Source organism: Spermophilus citellus, assembly GCF_964194105.1.
Source record: "Spermophilus citellus genome assembly, chromosome: 1".
In the NCBI taxonomy this organism is placed as follows: domain Eukaryota; kingdom Metazoa; phylum Chordata; class Mammalia; order Rodentia; family Sciuridae; genus Spermophilus; species Spermophilus citellus.
The window spans coordinates 240651171-240678701 of record NC_138182.1 but is presented as its reverse complement, the minus strand read 5'-3'; the positions used below and the strand labels follow the sequence as shown (position 1 = coordinate 240678701).

Here is a 27531-nt window from a genome sequence, read left to right as displayed (position 1 = left end):
CAAATTCATTTGGAAGAATAAAAGACTCAGAATAGCAAAAGCAATTCTAAGCCAGAAAAGTAATGCTGGTAGCATCACAATAGCTAACTATAGTATAATAGCAGATTATACTATAGGACTATAGTTACAAAAATTGCATATTACTGGCATAAAAAACAGGCACATAGACCAGTGGTACAGAATAGAAGACATAGACAAACCCACACATCTACAGTCATCTGAACCTTGACAAAAGTTCCAAATACAAACATTGGAGAAAAAACAGCCTTTTTAAAAAGAGGTGCAGGGAAAACTAGTTATTCATATGTAGAAGAAACTAGATTCTTATCTCTTGCTCTACCCAAAAGTCAATGCAAAATGGATCAAGGACCTAGGAATTATGCCACAACTATGTAACTTCTAGAAGAAAACATAAGATCAATACTCCAGCATAAGGATCCAGGCAATGGCTTTCTCAATAGGAACCCTAAAGCTCAGGAAATAATGGCAATAGTTAATAAATGGGATGGCATGAAATTAAAAAGTTTCTGCACAACAAAGGAAACAATTAGGAATGTAAAGACAGAACCTACAGAATGGGAGAAAATCTTTGCTAGCTACACTTTTGACAGAGGATTAATATCTAGAATACATGAACCACTCAAAAAACTTTACACCAAAAATCAAATCACCCAATTAATAAATGGGAAAATGAATTAAACAGGCACTTCTCAAAAGAAGGATTGAAAATGCCCAACAAATATATGAAAAAATTTTCAACATCATTAGCAATTAGGGAAATGCAAATCAAAGCTACACTGAGATTTCATCTCTACACTGGTCAAAATCAAGTATACAAATAATAATAATAATAATAATAAATGCTGGAGAGAATGAGAATGTGGGAGGAAAAGGAACACTTCTACACTGTTGGTGGGATTGTAAATTAGTATAACCACTATGGAAATCTGTATGGAGTTTCCTCAAAAGGGTAGACACAGAACCACCATATAACACAGGTATACCAAAAGGGAGATGGAAAATAAACAAAAGACATAGTGTTTTTAGGCTTTATTTTTACCTTGGCAAGGTATTTATTTTCTTCTGTTTTTTTTTTTCCAAGTAATTTTATGTATTTGAATGAATATCTAGGTCATTCACCAGAAGCTGGAGAAAAAACTTACGATACTGCCAAAGAAAAGAAGACAGTTTATAAATTTATACTACTGCCAAAGAAAACAAGGCAGTATATATGTTAAGTAATTAAAGTCAGCACACTATAGAAATACATGCATGTCCACTTCTAGCAGCACAACTCACAATAGCCAAACAATGGAACCAGCCTAGGTGTCCATCAATGGATGAATGAATAAAGAATATATGGTGTATATATACACAATAGAGTTTGAGTCAACTATAAAGAAAAGTAAAATTATGCCATTTGCAGAAAAACGGATGATGAAACATGAGAGCATTATTAAGTGAAATAAGCCAAACTCAGCAGGTTTCTTACATGTGGAAGTTAGAGAGGAAAAAGAAAAAAAATGGGAGGAAGTCTGATTTAAAGTAAAGCACAGGATATATAGCTAGAACTTAAAGTGGGAGATGGAAATTTTAAAATAGAAAGATTATTATGGGTTGGCATGTGGTAATAATTGTTGGGTTGAAACATGAACCTGGATAAAAATGTAAGGTTATGATGATATTTTTAAATGGAGTATGGGCCAAATACAGGGGAGATTCTATTTCTCTAATCAGACCAACATTTTCATTGTAGTTGCTTATTTCCCAGTTATGGACAATTCATCAGGAGGAAGGAGGGAGTGTGAATGATTCACTGTTACACACACTATTCCTGGAAAAACAGGTTTTATGGATCAAAAGATCCAACTACATGAATAAGAAAATCATAATGGCATTGCTGTTTATAGACAATAGTTTATTAATATGGTGTCATTGAAAATGTACTACCTCTATGACCTATACTTTGGCAACAATGTAGCAAACTGGAACACTGCTTTGTGGGTTATATAAATGGTGTAACTGTTTTTGGAAACCTATTTGGCAGGATCAAAATACAAATGCATAACATACAACCCAGAAATTCCACTCCTTATGATATACTGAACCTAATGTATGTATACAAAACTACAAATACTACATGAACATTTGTTTACTGAGTGGCATATTCTCAAGTGTTCACTTCAGTTCTGTTCACAATACCCACATACTGGAATATGCACATATCCATAAACAGTGAAATGAATAAGTATATTGTGATGTAGCTATTGAGTGCAATATTGTCACTGTGAGAAGAAGAATCTACAACCACACAAAAATATAGGGAGGAAGCTCAAAAATGAAAGAGTCACTGAAAGAAGTTAAAACAAAGAAATGTACACTGTGTAATCCTATTCATACAAAGTTCAAAACTAAGCACACAGATCTTTGCTCTTGGAAATCAGGACAGTGGTTATCTTTGGGTGCCTAGTGACTGAAAAGGAAGACGAAGATGTGTCCTTGGGAGTGGATAATGTCTTACATCTTGATCTGGGTGATGGCTATATCAGTAAAAATTGTTGAGTGTATTCTTCTCATTTAGTACCACATTTACAATTCCCACCTGATAATAATTGATCTCATAGAGTGCTAAGGGTTAAATACAAATAACAAATCAAGGGAGTCCCTTACTTTTAACCAACACTGGGAAGACACGATACTTTAAAAAGTCATAAAACTAAAACAAACACAAAGCTTTTAAAAATATTCACTCCAAAATACAAAACAATTCGTCTCCCTAAGCCAGTAATTCTTTTTATCCTTTTCTGGTATTTCTGCATGATGTTTATTTACATCATCTCAGTTCACATGGACGTATTGTCAGAAGAGAAAACTGATGTTTCTTATCCTTGATTATCTCAACCAAGGATTCAGTAGTCAGCACATACAACAGAAACTGTAAGGAGTCCCTCGTTCTCTTGGTAAGGGAGGGCAGAGGGCAAGAATGTGCCCACCAAAGGCAGTGCCCCTGGCAACTGCACCACCACCTTTGCTCAAGGCATCCTCAGCTTTCTAAGAAGGGGTGAAACAAACTTATGGTGGAAAAATACCTCATCATTTTCCAGGAACCAGTCAGACATGAAATGAGAGTAATGAACTGCTGCTGTCTTTCAGTTCATCTGCACATCAGGGCAGCCATACCTCATAGAACCCATAGACGGGATTGTTCTGTCTAGTAGAACCTAAAGATGGTGGATGAGGTTTCTTCCTTCCTTCCTTTCTTTCCTCTCTTCCTTCCTTTTCTTTCTGTCTTCCTTTTTTCTTTTTGTTATGTTTCTCCTCTCCTAAAGTGACTGCCCTTTCACTAGAGAATGCACTTACATCATCAAATTAATTTGATTCTTAAACAGGATATAAATCTTCCCTTTGGATGAGAACACTAATCAGGTTCAGCTAATTTTTCATTGTCTATCCAAACACTGTATTGTGCACAAAGAAAAAAGTTCCTGAAAACCAGGATATTTCACAGAGTTAAACTTCTCCTCCCAGCCAATCCACTTTGTTACCCTACATAAACAAACCGCATCATCACGTTCCTTGAACCATAACAACTTGCAGTGTATAATCCACAAATCAATTAGAGACAAGTTAATTGCCAAAAGGGATCAAGTGACAAGCATTTGAAGCATAATATTTATAGGCACAATGCTAAAAATGTATGTGTTGGAGAAAAGTGTGTTCTGGCTAGCTTTCCTTCTAATGCAGATTTAAAATTTTGTAAGATTCCTTTTGAAAATAAAAAAAAATGTGTTACATAATTACTCTTAGCTATGACATTTATGTTTTGAAGGCAGACATGGATATATCAAACAACAACAAAAAAGGAGCTACTATAGGGCATACTATTGCTACTGATTTTTAACTTCCAATTTTTTTTTACTTTAATATATTCTAATGCAAAACTGTAGAGAATTACATTAAATAATAAAATATGTATCAAAAATTTCCCCTTCTCTTGCTTTCTTTTGTTCTTCTTCATCCTCCTGTTTTTCCACCTAGTTACAGATTTACAATTTACAGCAGAGGCTAATTCACTCAATAAATTAAAACCTCATCTGACTAAAAATAAACCAGCAATGAGGTCAATTTCATATGGTTCCACCATTTGGGTACAGATGATCTACCTAGACCTGAAAATGTAGTTATTGATGCATGGAATTGATATGTACATAAATTGGTGTTTCCTTGATAAAGACTTCTCTGACTTTTCCAAAACTCTCATCCCTATTTTTTATGTCTATTGGTTGTAATTTCTTATTTTTTGCCATGCTCCACTGGAAGGTAAGCTTTATGAGAGCAGAAACTTCATCCATTTATTTCATTCCTCACTGTGACCCTCATATGAGGAAAATGTTTTCAGGTAGCTAGTAAAGCATCAGTCACAATGATGTGGTAGAGTGGTCTCTAACAGTTGGTGAGCAAGGATGTTTATTATAAGTTGGTTGTTATACCAAATAAGTATTATAATTATACAAACTTAGAGCTAAGCAATTATATTCAAAACAATAGCAATTTATATTCAAAACTCCCTACTTTTTAATAATTTGACCACAGCAGACTATTATTTAAATTGTTGAGGTGATTTACATGTATTTGATCTATATGTGAAAATACCACTTGTGCTATGTATCTCTTGCCCCAATTCCACACTTACGTGACCTGTGCAACTTGAAATGGACTGGTGGGAGACGTGGGATCATAAATTGGCAAATTCTACAGGCTTATCACAAGAATTGAGCAATATATTGTCCACAGTCCACAGGCTACCTCATAGCATCAGTACTTTGAAGACAACAGCACAAAGTTCTTTATCTTCCTGTCTAGGCTTGTTCCATGTGCTATCTTGATAGTACAGAGCCTTCATAATCTGTGTTTTCAGTCTTTCTCTGTTTTGACCTACTTTGATTCATTCCACAAGTTCTTTTTAAAAATATTTTTTTAGTTGTCAATGGATCTTTATTTTATTTATCCATATGTGATGCTGGGAATTGAACCCAATGCCTCACACAGCTAGGCAAGCACTCTACCACTGAGCCACAACCCCAGCCCCATATCACAAGTTCTTTAGGAAGCCAGACATGTGACTTTCTTTCACTATTAAAAAAATCAGGTAATGCCCTCTGTAGAAATGTTGCTTACAAAGTAGTCCCTCCTTTATTAACTCTGTTGCAACTTGTAAGAAAAAAGTCTGAGCTTAGTTTTACCTGGAAAAGTTTCTCTATTATTCAGAAACCTGTCTTTTCATGGTTGTTGCCCACTAATGACCCTTACCTAGTTCCCCATCTGCAAAAAGTGGGTCCCCAATATTCCCCTTGCTATCTTACTGAAGGTATTGAATTAGATGCGATTCGGACTGAAGTAGGGGCTGAGGAACTGTAGCAAAGATTTCCATAGAAGCACACAGACTGGGTTTTCTTGCTCTGGCCAAGAGAATCCTCAGGTTCCTACAACTTTTAACCTTTTTCCCATGAATGTGGCACAAGAAAGTAGAGTGTCCCCATACTAGTCAGAGATCTGAAAACAGCAGCTAGTCTAATTCAATATATATACACAGACACTCATTCTGTCCAGACATCCTTCTAGGCCATCCTCAGGAGGAGGGGGATACCAAAAATCATTACCAAGGCATAGCTTACCTTTTGCCATTCATAAGAGCTAGTATTTATTTTAGTGTTGTCTGTGCACCAGGCACTTTACGTGACCAAAATACTTAATCCTCACAAAACCATGTTTTGCAGACAGATGAGGCACATGAAGGTAAGTAACTTGCCCGTTTTCTCATAACTGTAAGTAGGATGTGGAAATTTAAACTAAGCAGTATGGTTCGATAGCCAGGCAGCTCTCAGCTTCTTCTGTACACCACATTTCCAAGGTGAGACTGTATGTATGTTCAAGGTACTTACAAGATAACTAAGTCTGCTGGATTGTATGCGTCTATAATTAAGAGTGGTCCCAATGATGCCAGTTAAACTCCTAAACCTATTTGACAAAAGGAGCCTCATAAAATTCATGAAATGATAAAGAAAACTTGGGAAATGCTATAAAAGAGGTGGTAGGTAGACTTGTCTTTGTGTGTATATTTATATTTAATCTTAACAATGATCTTTTGAGATAGATTTTCCGCTTATAGACATGTAAGTGGTTCATGGAGATTAGGAAAACTGCCCAGTTGAGAAAGCAGCAGACTGGTACTCAAGCTTGGTCTGTTTGTATCCAAACCCAAAGTCACCTCCTACCTCATGCTACCTTTCTCCATAAAGTACAATGATTGTTAATGTTGTTGTTATTCTTTGGTATCAATGTTGCCTGTTGCTAATTATTTTTTCATTGTCAATTTAGCCAACATTACTCTCAATCTGGAATATCATAAAGAAAGATAGTATCAGCCAAGATAATGCCAATAGAATGAACAGGTACAACATAGAATGAAGATAACCTATCTACCTCAGAAAACCTCCTGGCTGCTCTGAGCAGCTGCCCAAGAGCAACATTTGGCAGTAAAACTCAACCATATGACCAATATTTTTGGCCAGATGAAATGAGCCAGATGGAAGTCCATGAAGCAAAATCCAAGGAGGAGACAGAAGCAAGCCACATAAAATCACGGATTAGACCGTAATTGTATCCTCTCCACTTTCCCTTTCCTTTTCTTTCTTTCCTTCTCTCCCTTCCATCCTTTATCCCTTCCTTCTTATTTTTACATAAGAAATATCTTGGAGGGTTGGGCATGTTGCTCACTTGCTTAGCAGGGCTGAGGCCCTGAGTTCAACAGCACTAACAAAAACCCAAAAAGCACAGCTTGTATTCTGATGCTTAAAGCTACGTTCAGCTATTAGTAATTAGACTTGAAGATAATTTAGATAGTTTTAGTACATTTATATTTTAATTGATGACTTCACTGTATTTTCTATATTAAATTACAAGGTGTTCTTTCTTCAGAGAAAGATTTTGAGTGGAACAGAGGAAGACAACGAGCCTATTAGAATCGAACCTCCCATCATGGAATCCTCTTTGCGGAGTGACAAGAGGGCCTTCTCAGGAAACCTGAGGTAGAAGAGGAACTATGTAGTGGTCCAGGTTCTAGGGCAGTTTGCCAGGGTTCATCCTTGGGTACCTTTCTTATGCTCTGCCTAGCTTCCTCACTGGTAAATAGTGACACTGCTAGACCCACCACCCAGGGCTGCTCTGGAAGATGGCCTGCAGGAGACAGTGTGTGCACAGCACCTAGAATACTGCTTGGTAACACAAAGAAGCTCTCCTTATTCTTGATACAGACTTTCTGACCACATATGTGGCCTTTGTCCCCTGAATCTCCCTCGATTATTTGACAGTAATTGTTTCCATCCTCTCCACTTTCCCTAAAGAATAGAACGAGATAAGTGTGGTGGCGTGGACACTGCAAACAATAGATAACACACATGTTCCATCTGGAAAAATTTAAAAACTAAAGAAATGCTGTGCAAAAAGATACTTGTGGTACTTAGAAAGTTATATCCTAGTATATTGATTCATGCGTGGCACTCATTCCATTTCTAAGACGTGGGATCTGTCCAGCGTTTTCTAGTGGACACTGGGAGGTTTGATTCAACCTCTTGTGGTGTCCCTACTGAGGTTTTGGTAGAAGCAAAGAAGCAACAGCTCTGAGACCACACTGTGCTGTTCACCCTATTTATATCCTCTACTAAAAAGTCTCCAGCTCAAATTTACAGATTTCAGTCTAACTTTCTTAGAGACTATTTAAGACAATTTAGACATTTTTGAAGCTAATGTTGCTTTTTAAAAACTTCTAACTTTTTATTCCTTTTAGATGTACATGACAATAGAGTATATTTGGACATATTATACACACATGGAGTAAAACTCATTCAAATTAGGATCCCATTCTTGTGTTTGTACATAATGTGGAGTTACACTGGTTGTGTATTCATTTACGAGCAAAGAAAAGTTATAAACAATTCTTTATACTGTCTTTTCTATTCTCTCCCCCTCCCTTCCCTTCATTCCCTTTGTCTAATCTAATAAACTTCTATTCTTCCCCTATCTACTCTCTCTTATTGTGGGTTAGCATCCACATATCAAGAGAGAACATTCGGTCTCTCTGGTCCTTTGAGACTGGCCTATTTCACTTAGCATGATATTTTTCAGTTCTATCCATTTGCCAGGAAATGCCATATTTCATTCTTTATGACTTCTTCAATAAGACTTCTAAAGCACAAGAAGTAAAATCAAGAATCAAGGAATGGGATAGCATGAAACTAAAAATCTTCTTCACGATAAAGGAAGCAATCAAAAACATGAAGAGAGAGCCTACAGCATGGGAAAAAATCTTTGCCATCTGCACCTCAGAACATTAATCTCCAGGATATACAAAGAACTCAAAAAACTTAACACCAAAACCTAAACATCCCAATCAATAGATGGGCAAAGGAACTGAACAGACAGTTCACAGAAGAAGAAATACAATTGATCAACAAATATATGAAAAAAAATATGCTCAACATCTCTAGCAATTAGAGAAATACAAATTAAAATTACACTGAGATTCCATCTCACTCTAGTCAGAACAGCAATTATCAAGAATACAATTAACAATAAATATTGGCAAGGATGTGGGGGAAAAGGTACACTCATACATTGTTGGTGGGACTGCAATACAAACTGGTGCAACCCCTCTGGAAAGCAGTATGGAGATTCCTGAGGAAACTCGAATGGAACCACTATTTGACTCAGTTATCCCATTCTTCAGTCTATACCCAAAGGGCTTAAAATCAGTATACTACAGTGATGCAGCCATATAAAAGCTTATAGCAGCTCAATCCACAATAGCCAAGTTATGGAACCAATCCAAGTACCCTTCAACAGATGAACAGATAAAGAAAATGAGGCATATATATGTCAATATTGCTTTTTTTCTTCTCACTGCCAGAAAATTATTTGTGCCACATTCAGAGTGTCTGCTTTTGACTCTGTATCCCATTGGAAAATGTTACTCATTCCCCCAACTGCAAGTGGTACAAGCATGTTCAAAACACCTAAGGAATCACCAACTTAGCATCTCTGCTAAAAAACTGGGGAGGAAAAGATGTTGACACAATTTGCAAAAATGAGATTGGAAGCTTTTCTGAGCATTTCAATTTTATTGTGCATCTTATGACCCCAGAGGTGAGAAACTAGAAGACACTTTCTGTTTCTGGTCCGTGGAATGCTATGGAATCATCTCTGTTCTACATTTACATGTACCCTGGAAGGTTTTTCCTCTATTTGCATAGCACCCACCCCATAGTCACAATGAAAAAAAAATTGCCCTTTGAATATCCCTCTTTTGAGAAGACACAAAGCAGAAAGTTCACAATTGGAAGACAGGAACAGCTCTAGAGAAGTAAATTGTGTTCAATGTTTTCTTAAACATTTTGACTTTTTTGGTTTTGTGATTCCAGATCACATTTTCCCCCATTTTTTTTTTCTTGGTGCTATATTTAAACCACAAACACAATTCACTGACATTGTTTTCTGAGCATGTCAGTCTCCTCTCTCTCCTCTGAGACAGATACTCACTCAGGTGGCTGTTTAAACATGCATCTTGGTGACCAATCAGTGATTTGTCCTTCACAACAGCCCTCAGCTTTGTGAGAAGAGCCCCAGCTCTAACAGTGAAGCCAGCGCTTAAACATAGGTGACTCTCCACTCCACAGAGGAAAATAGGCTTTTTCATTATGAAGCCCTCCCCCCAAGCCTTCCACTCCTTCTCTTCTCCTATCCTCTCTCCTTCTCTCTTTTCTTCTATTTCTGCATCAAACCAAAATAACTTGTAAGCTGTATATAAATAAATAGGCTGTATATAAATTTGGCTTCTTAAAATACATATTTTACTAACAAAAGAAGAAAACTTGTCATTGCTGAAAAGCAACTTTCGTATCTATTTTTGGCATTATATTATTGTCAAATTTTGTATTTCTTAGGAACCAACACTCACCAAATATATATGTTATGTTATCACTTTACCAAGTCAGACCCTTTGAATTTCACGTCTGATCGACTTGGCTTTTCTTTAGCCTGAACATTAGGAGGGAGGGAAAGCACTGCCAAATAAAAACATTCCAGTTTAAAGTTAAGTGCACCAACAATATCATGCATGAATACGCTTTTGATATTCAAAGAAAAATGACACTATTCTAGGTACATTCGATTTTACAAAATATAACATATCATTCTTAAGCAAAAAAAAAAAAAAAATCTTAAATGGGAAAAATCCAATGAAGAAATGTTGGTTAATGTCCAGTTCTTTCAGTTGCTTCAACAGTGGAATCACATCCAAAGCCTCGCAAAGGTCAAGATTAGCTTAAGCTACTTTCATGTTTTAAAGGATCTTGTATATTAAAAAGGAAATGAACAAATACAAAAAGATGGTTGTAAACTCAGAGGGCATTTTAAGTATTCACATGAAATTCTTTAGTGCATCTAATTCCAGCAATGTTACGCAATAAAACTGCTATTCAGAAGATGATTATCACATTTAAATGTATGTGCATGTGCATGCTTGTGTGTGTGGGTGTGTGTACATCTACATTTATACATGGACTCATATTGCATTTAGGTGTTATGGTATGATAAAAATGTATAGGTAAATGATAAACATATTTTTTCATTATTTCCCGCATATTGCTATGGTTGAATGCATAATATCTTTTGGGAGGTGAGACCCCTCTGGAAAGGTGAGACTAGGAAGCTCAAAGATTTCCTATCCCCCTAACCTATCATTCATTTATTGACCTGGGATAGGCATCACCATATTAACAAGTTGGCCATGCCAATAAAGACATAATACAGTCATTCCAGATAAGAGAGTTTAGCAGAATGCTCCATCAAAGTAGGCATTAATGACATTCCTATTGTATGTAAGGGAGTTTCTGACCCCAAAGTGTTGGCAGTCCAACTGGGAAGATAACATCAGATTCAGAACAATAAAAACAGTATGTGTAAATAATCAAAATAAATATTTTGCAGGCAATTAAGATTTGAGTGAAGATGAAATAAGCAAGGAATGAAGTCTCCCAAGTTTGGGCCAACAATGGCTACTTGAGACATCATCCTTACCACTTAATCTTGTTGCAAATGAAGCTTGTCATTAAATATATGAAAAACTAAATCATCCTTAGCTGCACCAGTGCATGTATTTTGGGAAGGGCTAGAGCTTGAACAAAGGAAAAGAAAATTTTTTCACCAAAACAAAAAGGCAAGATTCATAATATATTTGTGAGTCACACAGAACTTAAAATCTGTACTGCTTGGTATTTTTCAGATTCTTTAGTATTGATTTTACTCTATGTATCAGTTATTTAATTATGATTCTAAGAAACTGGCTATTAGATCTCAGTGATGAGGAGAGCTTAGAAGCCACAATCCATTGGAAATATACACAGTAATACTAATAAATCTTTGAGATAAGTTCTCAGCATATAGCTTAGTTCATAAGAGTGAAATGCAATTAATAAACATGAAAATCATATACAGTAGAGTGCAAAGCATATAGTAGGCATATGATTTCTAATATTCAACCAAATTTCATAGTTATAACAAATTAATATAATAAAATGACACTTATTTTGCTCTAAAATGGAAATAAATGGAAGTACTATTTATACTTTTAGCTGGCAATTCATGTATACTATCTGTTGTCAAAGTTTGTGTATTGTTACTAGTGAATTTTATAATTTGATTTCTCTGACTTTCAGTTCTCTAAAAAAATTACAATGGCACTATCTTCCTTAATGTTTAAAGTAAATAAATCTTATGACTTCTTTTTCTTCTCCTCCTTCTCCTTTTTTCCAGAGCTGGGAATTGAACCTCATGCATGCTAGGCAATTATTCTATCACTGAGCCACATCCCCAGCTCTTATGGTTTATGTTAATCCAAATTTTTAATGTTTTCTGTGCAGAAAAATCAGAACGCATTTTAATTCAAATCTAGTGTATACCTCTACATGAGACTGTTAGCTTCTATATTACTATATTTGGTCTAAATAAAAAAAAGATCTATTCTACTGTCATGTATATCTAAACAGAACAAATTTTTAAAAAGACCTATTCTTGAGAGTATGCAAAGAATGTCACTTCTATTTACTGTTACTGAAATAGCTACCAGTAATATTGACTTATCAATTAGAAACACAAAATCATGATGAGGCAATATTTTCCTTATAAATATCTAGAACACCCAAGCAAAAGAAGAAGTCAAAGGTTTTTTGGTGTTTTTTTTTTCTTACCATTTATTTGGTTAAAATAAGCTAAACTTTGATATAGAACAAAGCCATTGACAATTTATTGAAGGCACAGGGTTGAGACTTTTCACATAATTTCCAGAGAAATCTTTGGAAACAAAACATTAACAAAGTATTTATTTACAACTTATGATATCTAATTCTGTTGAACAAGATTAAAACTCTGAATTACCACTTAGAAGTAGGTCCACCTTTTCCACGTGAACATGCTCTGCAACACCCAAACAACAGTATAGTAATTGTTTTTGCCATTGTTTGCTCATTCAATGAAAGAAGAACCCTTTCCTAAATATTGATAGAGTTAAAGTTAGTATAACCACTTTGATGATATCAATGTACTAGGCAAGTTAGTACATTTGTTCTTCTATATCACAATAATGTAATATGAATGCTAGTATTTAAGTTTACCATTTAACTCTCAGAATAAGCTTTTAGAGCTGGTCAACTTCCTTTTACTTCAGCAGGTTTGTACATAGCCCTGACTATTTGAAGGTTCCATATATTTTAGATCTTATTTCATATAGTGGCAATTTAACCAACCTTATGAACTAAATCATAAGGCAAAGGTTTATTTGCAAGGGGCCTAAGGCAGATGAAAAATCCTTCCTAGCTACAGAAAGGAAAGCACGATACCTGTAGGACTTTGAGAAATGAAATCTTGATTTAGCTCTTGGAGATGGTCCTGGTACTGTGGCTCCCAGAGGATCCCAAACAAACGCCATTTGGAAAGAGGGTGCCAAGATCCACAGCAACAGCAGGAAGTCAGAGCTGGTGCAGGGCCCTGGGGCTGGAGGGCCCCGCAGGGAGCAGGAGGCACTTGTGGCTGAGTGAGGGCATTTCTTCTTGTGTGGTGGTATGCGTTGACAGAGAGGTGGCAGGCTGGCTGAGGCAGGGCTAGAAGGGACGCCAGGACTTCCTGCTGCATGACACTTGCCCTTTGCGACAGAGCTTGCTTCACTTGGACTCTATCTCAATATTAATGTGAGAAACACTCCCATGAAAAATGTTTTAAAAATATTGTCCTGATTAAACAACATAGTTACATGCCACTCCTGAAAAGCACAACACACACACACACACACACACACACACACACCACACACATACACACACACACACACACACACACACATGAATACTCATGAGAGGAGGTATGATTGAAGTCTTTGAAGTTTCACACTAAGTGTGAATATTTAAAAACTGTAAACACAGGATTCTGTTGAAAAAATAAATAAATATGGGACTAAGACTGGGAAATTGAACAAAGATTTCTAAATTTCACACATTCAGCTGCCAAGTATTATTTTCCTTATTGCAACTTGTCTTAGAAACATGGATGAACATAATTATTGGCAAACTTTCTGCAAAGGTTTTAATTGTTTTGAAAATACCAGTGTCTCCCTGCAAGTCAGTGTGAGAAGAAAACAGTCAGATCACTTTCAAAGTGTTTGGCAGCTTCTCCCTCCAGGAGATGCTGTGTCACCTTGGAGGGTGAATTGTAATGCAATGACTTTGACAACAAAAATCAATTTTCTTGTCCATTTTTTATTCCCTAGAAACATTTCTTAACTCTCTGATAAATCCCTTAAAACAACCTTTCTTCAAATTAAATAAATGATGAAAGCCAAAGAGAGTCCTTTGCATGTTTTATGAGTCTAGCCACATCTCAGAGAGGCATATATTTCAAGATATCGTACTCGAGGAGTCAAAGGACCACAATGCCGTCATCAGCCCCCACCAGCAAGTGGCATTTAATGTTAACAGTGCAGCATAATTCCATCAGTCCCTGTCCAAACACTGCCCCGCCAGTGACCTCCACTGTAAACCAAGGCAGCGCTCCTTTTCCAGGATAAGATTAGAGAGGCATGGAGTGCCCAAGAGTGAATTTAACCCACTCTGCACTGGAAAAAACTGTCCAAGACATGAGCTCAATGAACACTGCTATACATGCTAAATTTCAAGACCCCTAAAACTCAATCTGTCTCTTATAGACCAAAGGGGATTGGAACGTTTATGTCATTTCAATAAAAGATGAAGACCTTAAACATCATGCTTAATTTCACAACAGCATCCAGCACTTCAGGGGTTTTTGAGAATGCTATGGGCTCTGTATCAGCTTTGGGGATGAGTAATAGAAAACATTTTTACAGTTTCACCTCTTTGTTATCTGACGTATGGGCTCCCAGAGAGTGGGTGAGTGAGAACTGCCCTGAACAGCAACAGCCTTGGAGGAGCTGAGAGTTCAAAAATAAACACATTCTCTCAGACTCAACTTGCAATATTTTTTATGCTTCACAAGCTGCCTTTTGGCTTTTGTGTAGGATTGGTGCCTATACTTCTCTCAGCAGTTCACTCCTTGTAGAACTACCGAATTTCCACTTTGGGTCAGCTCTTACACAATGCAAACATTCCTAGCAGAATTAACACATTGGTGTTTAGTTAACAACTCGAGTTTAGTGGAATGGCTTTATCTTAGACTAAAGGCAGACAGTGTAAGAGAACTGGTCAAGTGGGTAAAAAGGGGAGGACCCCTGAGGGCTGCGGGGAGGGGTAGACTGGAGTGGAGGGAACAGAGCCCCAGGGGAGCAGTGGGGTGGTATTGGCATCTCAGGAAAATAGCCAGATTTTGTTCTATCCAGTGACGTTTTACATTTTGTAAGTGAAACAGCATCACTGGTATCTGACAATGAAAGCTACAGTCCATATAGACAACTTTCAAGTCTGAAAAATACTACTTTTATTGTTAAACTAGTCTCCCATCCAGGCTAACCCAAGCAATGAATATTTTCACTCATAATCGTCTATATCTCTTTATCAATTTATATTCTAAAATAATGCCCTGTTAATTAACATCTAATTAAAAATATATAAGAGCATAATAATAATCCAGGATGATGCTACTAAAGAATGCACATTTTGGAAAATTGTACCAGAAAGGAGAAGCAAATTTATATTTTTTAATTATTGCCAAAAATAGTTCTTGAACAGTTAAGCAAGAAGAAAAAAAAATGAAAATGTGTGAGCTTATCAATAGAAAAATGGAGGGCTGGGGATGTGGCTCAGCGGTAGCGCGCTCGCCTGGCATGCGTGCGGCCCGGGTTCGATCCTCAGCACCACATACCAACAAAGATGTTGTGTCCGCCGAGAACTAAAAAATAAATAAGTAAATAAATATTAAAAAAAAAAAAAAAAAAAAAAGAAAAATGGAAACTTTAGCCCTTTATCGTAATGTGAATGGAATAAAGACATTAAAAATGCTTGCCCATGTTAATGTTATTTTTCCTTAAAAATCACTTACTGCCTCCTCATTTCTTCTGTACAGTTATACATAACCTCTCTTAGTTTACAGGCATTGATGAGGTTATTGTAATAAGCAAATTATTTCTGAGATTCATCATGAACAAAGTTAAGATTTGATTTCAAATGTAAATAACAATACTGTTTCAAAGAACTAGCTAGAAACTTTCAGAGATATAAGGATTTATGTAATCAGAAAAATACCTTTTAAAAAAATTAAGTAAAATGTTTTCAAGGCTGAACCTTTGCTGTCATTTATATCTCAACCAGCTATTTATAGCTATTACTCCACAGTTATAAGGGTTAAATAGAAATCTCTTCATATTTTCATTTCTGTCACTTTATTAAGGGCTTATTGTTCCAAAATAATTTTAGTAAAAACATGACTAAATGGCAAGGGGTAAGACTTTATCTCTGAGAAAAAGTCTTTTTTACAAGTTGAAAATTAAACCTACATCCCAGAGAAACAAGAGATCTGAACACTGCAGCATCCAGCCGTTATGCCACATCATTCCTCACCTTCTAAAACCTCAACAAAATGCCACCTCCTGCCAATAACAGATCTTATGTTCTGCTGAGCTCTAAATAAGGCATCTTTTTTTGCCTCTTGACTGTTTCTGTGATTTGGTATCCAAGATTCCAGATGTTACAAATGATAGATTGAGGTTTTAGTGTCTGACACAAAACTCAGAATTTCCTTTATAGGAGATAGCTACTATAAATTCAATTGAAGCTCCCAAATTTTAAAGTGAGAGAATTTAAGCAGAATTCACATAGGCATTCATTTACTTACACAGTGGCCACTAACTGACAGGCACAGGGATGGATGAGTGTGTAGGGGGTAAGCTAATCTTCAGAGAAAAAAAAAGTTACATTAGTGGGGTTTCGTTATGTTGAAATACATTGCCTCAGGAAACCAGAGAAGGCAGATAGATGGGTTTCAGGATAATGCTGTATTTTGAAATAGTTATTGGTCACAAACTCAGAGTCAGTAAATGTTAGCATGGAAGAAAATGATACGACTACTATTTATGAGCTTCATCTGATGAGAGTATCATTCTAATAATTCTATTTTCAGAGTGATCCATTGCAAAAGAGTTTGATGAAAGAGATTGACAGCTGAATTTGTGCACTTCTCAAAACTAACATTCTTTGAGTACCAGTCATGGTGTTTTTTTTTAAGTCCTTTTTATTACACTAACACTAAATTATAATTCAGCTATAATTTATATAACCAGCTATTGATTTCTACAAATGGATGTCCTACAAAATAATGCTAGAATTTTCTTTGCATTGTTTTCAGATATATGTTCTAAACCTTATGTGAGTCTACCTGACTGAGCAGTCAATTATCCAATGTTCTGAAATGAGGGACACTTATTTTATGTCCTGGAATGCAGTGGAGTATTTAAAAAGTAGAAGGTACCCTGCAGTCTTGAGGCCATTAAGAAGCATGCACATGGCTTTAAGTAACTGTAAACATATTCTTCTTACTCTTATAGGTCCCAAGACACAAACAGAAATAAATTTAATTCAAGAGCTAAAGTCATTAAGAAATAAAATGAAAAACCAGCAAAAGACAAGCTTAAACATACAAAGAAAAGATCAACAAATTTGTGGAGTGTGAGTCAAATGTTTTTATCCACTTAAGTGTATAGAAAACAAGTGTACAAACAGACAAAAAATTTACTACACCCTAAAAATTAAACAGGTTAAACCTTTTCTATTCAATAAGGCAATGGGGCTCCTAAATACTTGGATAAACGAGGTTGAAGGAAAGAAATGGGAGGGAAGGAAATAATTTTGATGTTTATTAAGTATCTATAAAGTAATTCACAAAGTCTTGGGAATTTTTCTGACTATGCAGTGGGAAATATCTCTAGAATAAAATGCTTTAAATGTCTTGAAATTAATCTGAGCTAATCATATGAGACAAATAACTTGATTTTTTTAAAAAAAATGTATGTGAAAGGTCTTTGGGGATCAGTAGTTTTCTGATTGTGTAATTCCCCATATGTGAATATTTTCAGAGTCAGAAAAATTCTTTCTTTCCAAGATTGTATTCATGAATATGGTATGATAACAAAACAAAACAAAATCCTCCTTAGTTATTGGAAGGTGGGTGAGAGGGTGACTATGGGATTTCATCTTGAGAGCCTCCTTCGGCCTTGAAGCCTTCCTTCCTGGCTTCTCCAGACCATGTGCTTTCTCCACAGCACTCTGAACTTCCTCTTGGACATGTCACCATTGAAAAATAAAAACCACAATCATGTTTGTTTAATAAATGAATATATCAAGATTCTCAGGGATTCTTTCAAATAAGATGCATCACCAGGGTTATATTCTTTTATGTACCTCAATAGGGACAAAAGATCTCACCACAGATAACTCAGGTCCAATTATTTAATTTCTTTTTCCTTAGATGCTCCTTCAGAAAAAGCCAAGACTGTTGCAATAAATAAGAAAATAGCAAAACCAGAAAAGCCACAGTTATCAATTTGACCAAATGAATTAGTGGGCTTAATCCAAATAATTTTTATTTTAAAATATAGCATCATTGGTCAAATATTCAGGACAGCACTGATAGAGGGGATCAGAGATTAGGGCCACAGTTATGCCATGAACATGCCATATAACCTTGAGCACTGGTGGTTGACCTTGCTGAGTTTCAGTCTTACCCACTTGGTTCTCATTTGAGAACCACAGCAAAGAGTTTTTTGAGAGAAATGAACACAGCAATTTATATAAAATCATTCTGAAATCACATACTACCACCAACAATGTTTATAACCTTTTTGTGGAGGTATGGAGAATATTTTCATAATTAGAATTATTTTCAGTTTTCAAAATTGTCCTCTAAAATTGGTTACATTATGAGCATAGTAAGTAGGGACACCATTTTATGAGTTTTAAAAACTTAGTCTTCAGTTTTTATGGGTAACTGTTTTTTTCTGTATTTGAAATCATTTTATCTTAGTGTGTAAGAGTAGAATATCAGCTATTAGATTTTAAAGGTTTATCCTATAACAAAGTTTTAATATTTATTTGCAGCATTAAAACATTAAAATCCTCTATGGATTTCATTTACAAGAAATAAAAAAACAAAAAATTAAGTGGAAAGCCAGGCATGGTAGCACATGACTAATCCCAGCAGTTTGGGAGGCTGAGACAGGAAGAACTACAAGTTCAAATCCAGACTCAGCAAGTTAGTGAGGTCCTAGCAATATAGTGAGACTACCTCAAAATAAAAAATAAAAAACAAAGGCTGGAGATGTGGCTCAGTGATTAAGATCCCCTGGATTCAATCCCTGGTATGGAAAAAAAAAAGCAAAGAATTCTACTAAAATTAGCTGAAGGAAATTTTCACAATTGTTCAAAATCCTGGCATCTCTTAAATATAAGAACACTTTTTTTTTTTAATTTGAAAACTTATGGGATCCTGAAGATAGGTTGTTTTAATTGGAAAAGCATTTGCAACACTGGATCCAACTCATGCTCTTCTCCTTAATTGACCACACACCAAATACGGACAAAAATGGCTTCTTCCAGCTTTTTAGAACTATGTTAACAAACAAGCAAAAGCAGCGACGGAATTACCAGGCTACAAGGGGAAAAAAAATTAAAAACAAAACATCACTCCCTCAGGAGAAAGAAAAAAGACCCTAAATACCAAGAATCCCTAAATAACAACACTCTCATGTGTTCAGTTTTGGTGCCATGAACATTTTTCCATGACAGGGTTCAATACCTCCCTAAATCTGGTTGTCTGTTTTTTAGAGGTAAGGAGAATATTTTCATAATTAGAATTATTTTCAGTTTTCAAAATTGCCACCTGGGAGCACTGGTGCTGGCCTGTCACCCTCAGATCCCCTCCTCACACTGATACTTCCTGGGCTCTGACTAAGTCTGAGCCAACCTGACCAGAAGGTCAAGGTAACTTCTGATTTCTCATTTTACTATGATGGTATCACCTACTTATTTGATGTTTATTCTGGATGAGGGCATAAAATACATGTATGACCCTCCTGAAATTTATCTATGAGCTTCATATTATTTTCATTCTGTTTTACCACTGAAGAGATGGAACCTTACAAAGTAAGGAGTAACTTGCCTCTGTGAGCATACTTATAAATTAGAGGCAGATCTGAGGTTAAAACTGAAGTTCTCTGATTCTAAAACCTATTATCTCAACTAATATAGTCCTAGAATATAAATCAGTAAAGAAATGAATGAGGTCAGGGCCTTTTTCATGGAGAGTTAGAACATAAAGGAAGTTTTGGATAATCACAGGAAAAGGAACCAGCACCAGGTATGAGATCTATATAATCTGCTTTAATCCACCAATTCTCAGATGGACATTATTATCACCACATTATAGATGAGAAATCTGAGTTCAGAAAGGCTAAGCAACTTGGCTGTTACCTCAATACTAATATATGGCGGAGCTGTGAGTCCAAATTAGTCCTGCCTGTTTCTAAATTTTGTCTCTTTTGGAACTAACTTATCCAAGCTCTTTAAAGTCTGAATTCTAGGGACAAGATTGGTCTGTGAGCCTGGGCAGTACTGAGTGGGCTCCAGAATGATAGTGGAAAGTTACAGAGACAGAAAGTAAAGGGACCCCGTGACAGGAAAGGCTTGAAGAAGAGTGATGTCAGCCTTGTTAAGGACCACATTGCCCCGCGTTTTCCCTCTGAATATTCTACACATAGGAGAAATATAAGCACTATTCAGTCCATCCAACCAAGAGTGACAATTTACTAGATAGGCTAAAATGGAAATCTGTGTCTTTGAGTTACAGCAAAAGAAAATAATTTACTTTTGTTATTTGTTCTTGTTTTGTAATAGGTTGTGTGAAACTTAGGGTTCCATTTTCTAGCTCCTGAAACCACCTAAGAAATTTATAATAAAATTTATATAATTAGGCCATTAATAAGGCAACAGGGCAGGTTCTGGTTTCTGCTTCTAATGCCATCACTAGTTTTATTTCTATTGGTTCAATAGAAATAAACTGAGTGACTTTTCCAAATTTGATGAGTGGTGAGTAGTAGACCTTAATTAAAACTGGAGCTCACCTTAATTTATAGGGAATAAGTCATTTCTGTATTAGAACCTCCTTCTGGTACACTTACTGCCTTAAAAATTTAGAAGTAAATTTGAGAAGGCATAATTGCTATTTTATTGGTCAGAAAATATAAAGTAAAACCATTTATAGCAAAATTCTGATTTAAATTGGACCTACTTTCGTTTGATGTACATTATTAATGACTTAAAGGATTGAACTTATTTTTGAAAATAAAGCAAATTGTCATCAAAGAAACAAAACCATAACTCTGGAATTTTAAGCAGTAGATCATAAGGAAATGTTTGGGATAGCAAGTATTTTTTCTAGCTATTCTACTAGTGGCTTTAACTAAGTCATGAAATCCTTTGAGATGAACAGAGTTAGAAGATACAGCCTCATAAGCTAGTATTTATAGGGAATTCAGCCAATCCACCTTCCTCCCTCCTCTTTCCTTCCTTACTCCTTCCCTCACCTCCATCTCATTCCTCCTTCATTTTCCCTTCTGCCCTCCCTTCCATTCACAGATACGCATAAGTATTGACAATGTGCCATGTGCCAAGCCAGTTGCAAGCTGGTGATTATTTATGAATTATACCAAGAAAACCTAGAAAGCTGAGGGTACCAGAAACAAAAACTTTAGGCATTTAAGAAATTGAATTGGGTTCATAATATTAAAAAGTATCAAGACAGTAAGGAAGAGAAGAGCTATAAAAGATATACAGATGGAGGGTAACTTGAATTCTTATTTGTAAAAAAAAATTAAGAAATTGATTTTTCAGATCACAAACATTAAAGCAACTGAGATCTTCTTGATGAAACTCACTTAGGGGTACCTACTCAGGAGAAATAGTTGTCTTCCAATAGTCATATCTTCTGATTAACTGGGAATGACTTGGGAGAGATGCCTTGATGAAGAAGTTCTTAATCAAGACTAGTGTGGTTCCAATTCAATGCTTAATGACTGAGGGCACAAAGGGACCTAGTATCTCCTGACAAACCCATGCAATAGGGAAAGAATCTCACCTCAGAAAAACATTTCTGAAACCTGTGATGGTAAGGTATTTTGTTGTTGTTGTTGTTGTTGTTCTTCATTAAAGCATATCAATAATGTTTAATAAGATTAAAACTGATCTATTGTGAACATTTTCAAAAATACTGGAAAGTTGAAAGAATACTGGTGTATCTAACACCACAACATTAAATAAGATTTATATAAGTAATATTAATGTATTCTGGCTTATTTTGAAACTAAATTATAAGGTTCTGTGTATTTTCTGGAGTCTATTATTTTTTAGTTGTAAGTGGACACAATATCTTTTTATGTATTTATTTTTATGTGGTACTGAGGATCAAATCCAGGGCCTCACACCTGTGAGGCAAGTGTTCTACCACTGAGCTACAGCCCCAACCCATTATGGAATTTTTTTTTAAAAGGGTGGACTTAGTGCAGGAAAAGACAATGCATTTTTCTTTTTTCAGATGTAGTGCAAAGCACAAAATAAATTTTAATTCTTAGATTTTACTAACAAAAAATTAATGATAAAAATTCAATGTTAAAGACATATTCACAGATTATTAATTATTAAAATCAATTTCCATTTAAACTATGAGGTTTTATTCCAGTGTAGTCCTAGTAATGTTTTCTGAATTATTTGATGCGGCAAACTCTGGGTAAATTATGCATCAGTCAACTGCTTGGTAGTAGAATGACGGGATTTTCCACACTTAACTGCTATTGTACAAAATATCCATAAAAATCCATAAATTCAGAGACATTTCAATAAATGAGAACATTTGTTTTTGATGTAGATTTAATTTTTGTTTCCTTTTATAATACTTTTAAATTAGTATTTTAATAAACATTAGGTTTAGTTTTGGACGAGAGATTCCACTTTTCTAGAAAATGGAAAGGAAAATAAAACTAATATCAGTCACTTTGTTTTTCATTTGTTTCTCATGTTCCTACTGTAAAAGTCAGCTTGCTTCATTCTCAGCAATTTGAAATGCAGGTAAAGGTCAGATGATATCACACAAGTGATAGAGGAAACCCAGTTTTGATCTCCCTGAAACTGAATAACTCACAGAAATGATCATGGAGAACTCATTCTTAGTTGGTGTTTGGCATGGTATAAATGCAAAGGAACCCAATCAAGGAGGAGCAGATACTGCAGAGATTTCTGGAAGAAGACAGTTTGTTCTTGGGTGCTAACTCTAGCACAACCTCACAAAAGTAGACAATCAGTAAAATAGCAAATATAGCTATAAACAGCATAAACTGGCATTTTCAAGATAATACTGTTAATTCTTTGTTAAAAAAGTATATTGTATTCTATAGTATAGCTAAACAATGTAACCAAAGTAAGTGTTCTTCAATAGATGAACTGATAAAGAAAATGTGGTTATATATATTCAACAGAATATTACTCAGCTTTAAATAAGTATGGCATTTGCCAGTAAATGGATGGTGTTGGAGAATATCATGCTAAGCAAAATAAGCCAATCCAGAAAAAAAACAAAGGCCAATGTTTTCTCTAATATGTGGATGCTGATTCACAACAAGATGGGTGGGTACAAGAGAAGAATAGCATTACCTTAGACTGAGAAGAAGGAATTGAAGGAATGGGAGAAGGAATGGGATGTGGGGATAGGAAACACAGTAGAATGACAGACATTATTACTTTATTAATATATGTGACTGCATGACTAAGATGATTCTACAACATGTACACTCAGAAAAATGAGAAATTATATCCCATCTATGTATGATATATCAAAGTGTATAAATGCATTCTACTGTCATGTATAACTAAACTAAATTTTAACTTTTAAATTAAATGTATAACTAAATTTTTTAAAATTTCAAAATTTTATTTTATTTTTTTATTGTTGGTTGTTCAAAACATTACATAGTTCTTGACATATCATATTTCACATTTTGATTCAAGTGGGTTATGAACTCCCATTTTTACCCCGTATACAGATTGCAGAATCACATCAGTTACACTTCCATTGATTTACATATTGCCATACTAGAGTCTGTTGTATTCTGCTGCCTTTCCTATCCTCTACTATCCCCCCTCCCTTCCCTCCCCTCCCCTCTTTTCTCTCTACCCCCTCTACTGTAATTCATTTCTCGCCCTTGTATTATTTTTCCCTTTCCCCTCACTTCCTCTTGTATGTAATTTTGTATAACCATGAAGGTCTCCTTCCATTTCCATGCAGTTTCCCTTCCCTCTCGCTTTCCCTCCCACCTCTCATCCCTGTTTAATGTTAATCTTCTTCTCATGCTCTTCGTCCCTACTCTGTTCTTAGTTACTCTCCTTATATCAAAGAAGACATTTGGCATTTGTTTTTTAGGGATTGGCTGGCTTCACTTAGCATAATCTGCTCTAATGGCATCCATTTCCCTCCAAATTCTACGATTTTGTCATTTTTTTAATGCAGAGTAATACTCCATTGTGTATAGATGCCACATTTTTTAATCCATTCATCTATTGAAATGCCGCAGCCTTGGCTGGGCACAGAATCACGAGCCACCACACAGCTTTGTAGATTCAAACAGCAATTCTTTATTCCCGAACTCACACCGGCCTGCACACACGTTCTGGGGCAATCCCAGTTCTGCTGCCCCCAATTCACCTACTCCACGAGGCTTTTTTCCCAAAATACTCTCTGAATCTCACGAGAACTCAAAGGGAGCTCAGGTAGCAGGAACGCCCTATTTCCAGCAGCAATAATCCTCAACATCTAACTTCCCTAAAACCCAAGGTCTTAAACTGGGAACGCCCTAAACCCAAGGACCAGGATACTATACTTCCTCAAACTGCAGGATACACCCTAATCCTGGATCCACCCTCGTCCTTGAGTAGGGTCATCTTTCTCAAACACACATGCAAGGTCACAGCAAATTTAACATGGGGTACACTGGCAAGGAAATTTCGATGCGTCATTCCTACTTGGTAATGGCCCTCAGCATTGAAGGGCATCTAGGTTGGTTCCACAGTCTTCCTATTGTGAATTGTGCTGCTATGAACATCGATGTAGCAGTGTCCCTGTAGCATGCTCTTTTTAGGTCTTTAGGGAATAGACCGAGAAGGGGAATAGCTGGGTCAAATGGTGGTTCCATTCTCAGCTTTCCAAGAAATCTCCATACTGCTTTCCAAATTGGCTGCACCAATTTGCAGTCCCACCAACAATGAGCAAGTGTACCCTTTTCCCCACATCCTCGCCAGCGCTTGTTGTTGTTTGACTTCCTAATGGCTGCCAATCTTACTGGAGTGAGATGGTATCTTAGGGTGGTTTTGATTTGCATTTCTCTGACTGCTAGAGATGGTGAGCATTTTTTCATGTACTTGTTGATTGATTGTATGTCCTCCTCTGAGAATTGTCTGTTCAGGTCCTTGGCCCATCTGTTGATTGGGTTATTTGTTATCTTATTGTCTAATTTTTTGAGTTCTTTGTATACTCTGGATATTAGGGCTCTATCTGAAGTGTGAGGAGTAAAGATTTGTTCCCAGGATGTAGGCTCCCTATTTACCTCTCTTATTGTTTCTTTTGCTGAGAAAAAACTTTTTAGTTTGAGTAAGTCCCATTTGTTGATTCTAGTTATTAACTCTTGTGCTATGGGTGTCCTATTGAGGTATTTGGGGCCCAACCCCACAGTATGTAGATCGTAGTCAACTTTTTCTTCTATCAGACACTGTGTCTCTGATTTGATATCAAGCTCCTTGATCCATTTTGAGTTAACTTTTGTGCATGATGAGAGAAAGGGATTCAGTTTCATTTTGATGCATATGGATTTCCAGTTTTCCCAGCACCATTTGTTGAAGATGCTATCCTTCCTCCATTGCATGCTTTTAGCCCCTTTATCAAATATAAGATAGTTGTAGTTTTGTGGATTGGTTTCTGTGTCCTCTATTCTGTACCATTGGTCCACCCGCCTGTTTTGGTACCAGTACCATGCTGTTTTTGTTACTATTGCTCTGTAGTATAGTTTGAAGTCTGGTATTGCTATACTGCCTGATTCACACTTCCTGCTTAGCATTGTTTTTGCTATTCTGGGTCTTTTGTTTTTCCATATGAATTTCATGATTGCTTTATCTATTTCTACAAGAAATGCTGTTGGGATTTTGATTGGCATTGCATTAAACCTATAGAGAACTTTTGGTAATATCGCCATTTTGATAATGTTAGTTCTGCCTATCCATGAACAGGGTATATTTTTCCATCTTCTAAGATCTTCTTCTATTTCTCTCTTTAGGGTTCTGTAGTTTTCATTGTATAAGTCTTTCACCTCTTTTGTTAGGTTGATTCCCAAGTATTTTATTTTTTTTGAGGATATTGTGAATGGAGTGTTTTTCCTCCTTTCCATTTCAGAGGATTTGTCGCTGATATACAGGAATGCCTATGATTTATGCGTGTTGATTTTATATCCTGCCACTTTGCTAAATTCATTTATTAGCTCTAATAGTTTCTTTGTAGACCCTTTTGGGTCTGCTAGGTATAGAATTATGTCATCTGCAAATAGTGATAATTTAAGTTCTTCTTTTCCTATTTTTATGCCTTTAATTTCTTTCGTCTGTCTAATTGCTCTGGCCAGTGTTTCGAGAACTATGTTGAACAGAAGTGGTGAGAGAGGGCATCCCTGTCTTGTCCCAGATTTTAGAGGGAATGCCTTCAATTTTTCTCCATTCAGAATGATGCTAGCCTGAGGCTTAGCATAGATTGCTTTTACAATGTTGAGGTATGTTCCTGTTATCCCTAGTTTTTCTAGAGTTTTGAACATAAAGGGATGCTGTACTTTGTCAAATGCTTTTTCTGCATCTATCGAGATAATCATATGGTTCTTAATTTTAAGTCTATTGATGTGGTGAATAACATTTATTGATTTCCGTATATTGAACCAGCCTTGCATCCCAGGGATGAATCCTACTTGATCATGATGCACAATTTTTTTGATATGTTTTTGAATCTGATTCGCCAGAATTTTATTGAGGATTTTTGCATCTAGGTTCATTAGAGATATTGGTCTGTAGTTTTCTTTCTTTGAAGTGTCTTTGTCTGGTTTAGGCATCAGGGTGATGTTGGCCTCGTAGAATGAATTTGGAAGCTCTCCCTCTTTTTCTATTTTCTGAAATAGCTTGAAAAGTATTGGTATTAGTTCCTCTTTAAAGGTTTTGTAAAACTCTGCTGTATACCCATCCGGTCCTGGGCTTTTCTTAGTTGGCAGAACTATAATAGTTTTCTTAGTTGGTAGAACTATAATTTTCTCCATTGTAAAAAAAAAAAGTGTATTGTAAAATTGCTAATACTAAGTAGAATCTAAATTCTCCTGAAAATCCGTTTTCGATTAAAACCTTCTAATCAAAATAGGAATAGGAAAGACAGTAGAATGAATCTTACATAATTTTTCAATGAACACTTAGAAAATATCTAAGTGAACCCCACCATCATGCCCACCCACAAGAATGGAATCCTAATTAGAATAAGATACATCCTACACTTGCATAATTTTTTTCAAAATGGATTTTACAGTCATGTATAACTAAGAATCAATAAAATAAAATCTTTTAAAAAACGCACCAAAATGTCGATAGTGTTATTTCTGGGTCATGGAAACATTTTTAACATTCTTTTCCATAATGTTCATATTTTCTACAACTAACAAAGATTACTTTTATAATCAGATAAAATTAAACACATGCTAAAAAAAATCTTGAGTAGTCAAGTTTCTTTTCTTCCACCAGGAATTTTAGGTAGATTAGATTTCAAAGGCCATGGATAAAGACTTTTGAATTCATATTAAGCTAAACATGTCTCACAGATATATTTTACATGTTGCTGATATGTGTAAGG

General features: G+C 35.8%; 1 protein-coding gene across 6 annotated transcripts in view; it reads right to left on the bottom strand.

The window, feature by feature from the left end:
* PDE4D (phosphodiesterase 4D) overlaps nucleotides 1-27531 on the bottom strand; it is a 1076913-nt gene that overhangs the window by 311862 nt on the left and 737520 nt on the right. Inside the window, exon 1 of one of the 6 annotated variants that reach the window (XM_081288617.1) lies at nucleotides 12951-13167. The exons of the other annotated variants lie outside the window; for them this stretch is intronic. Within the exon in view, the coding sequence (XP_081144743.1) occupies nucleotides 12951-13039 (89 nt within the window). The 5' untranslated portion in view covers nucleotides 13040-13167. Of the gene's footprint in view, nucleotides 1-12950; nucleotides 13168-27531 lie in introns of those variants that run through there. 6 annotated transcript variants of the gene reach the window in all.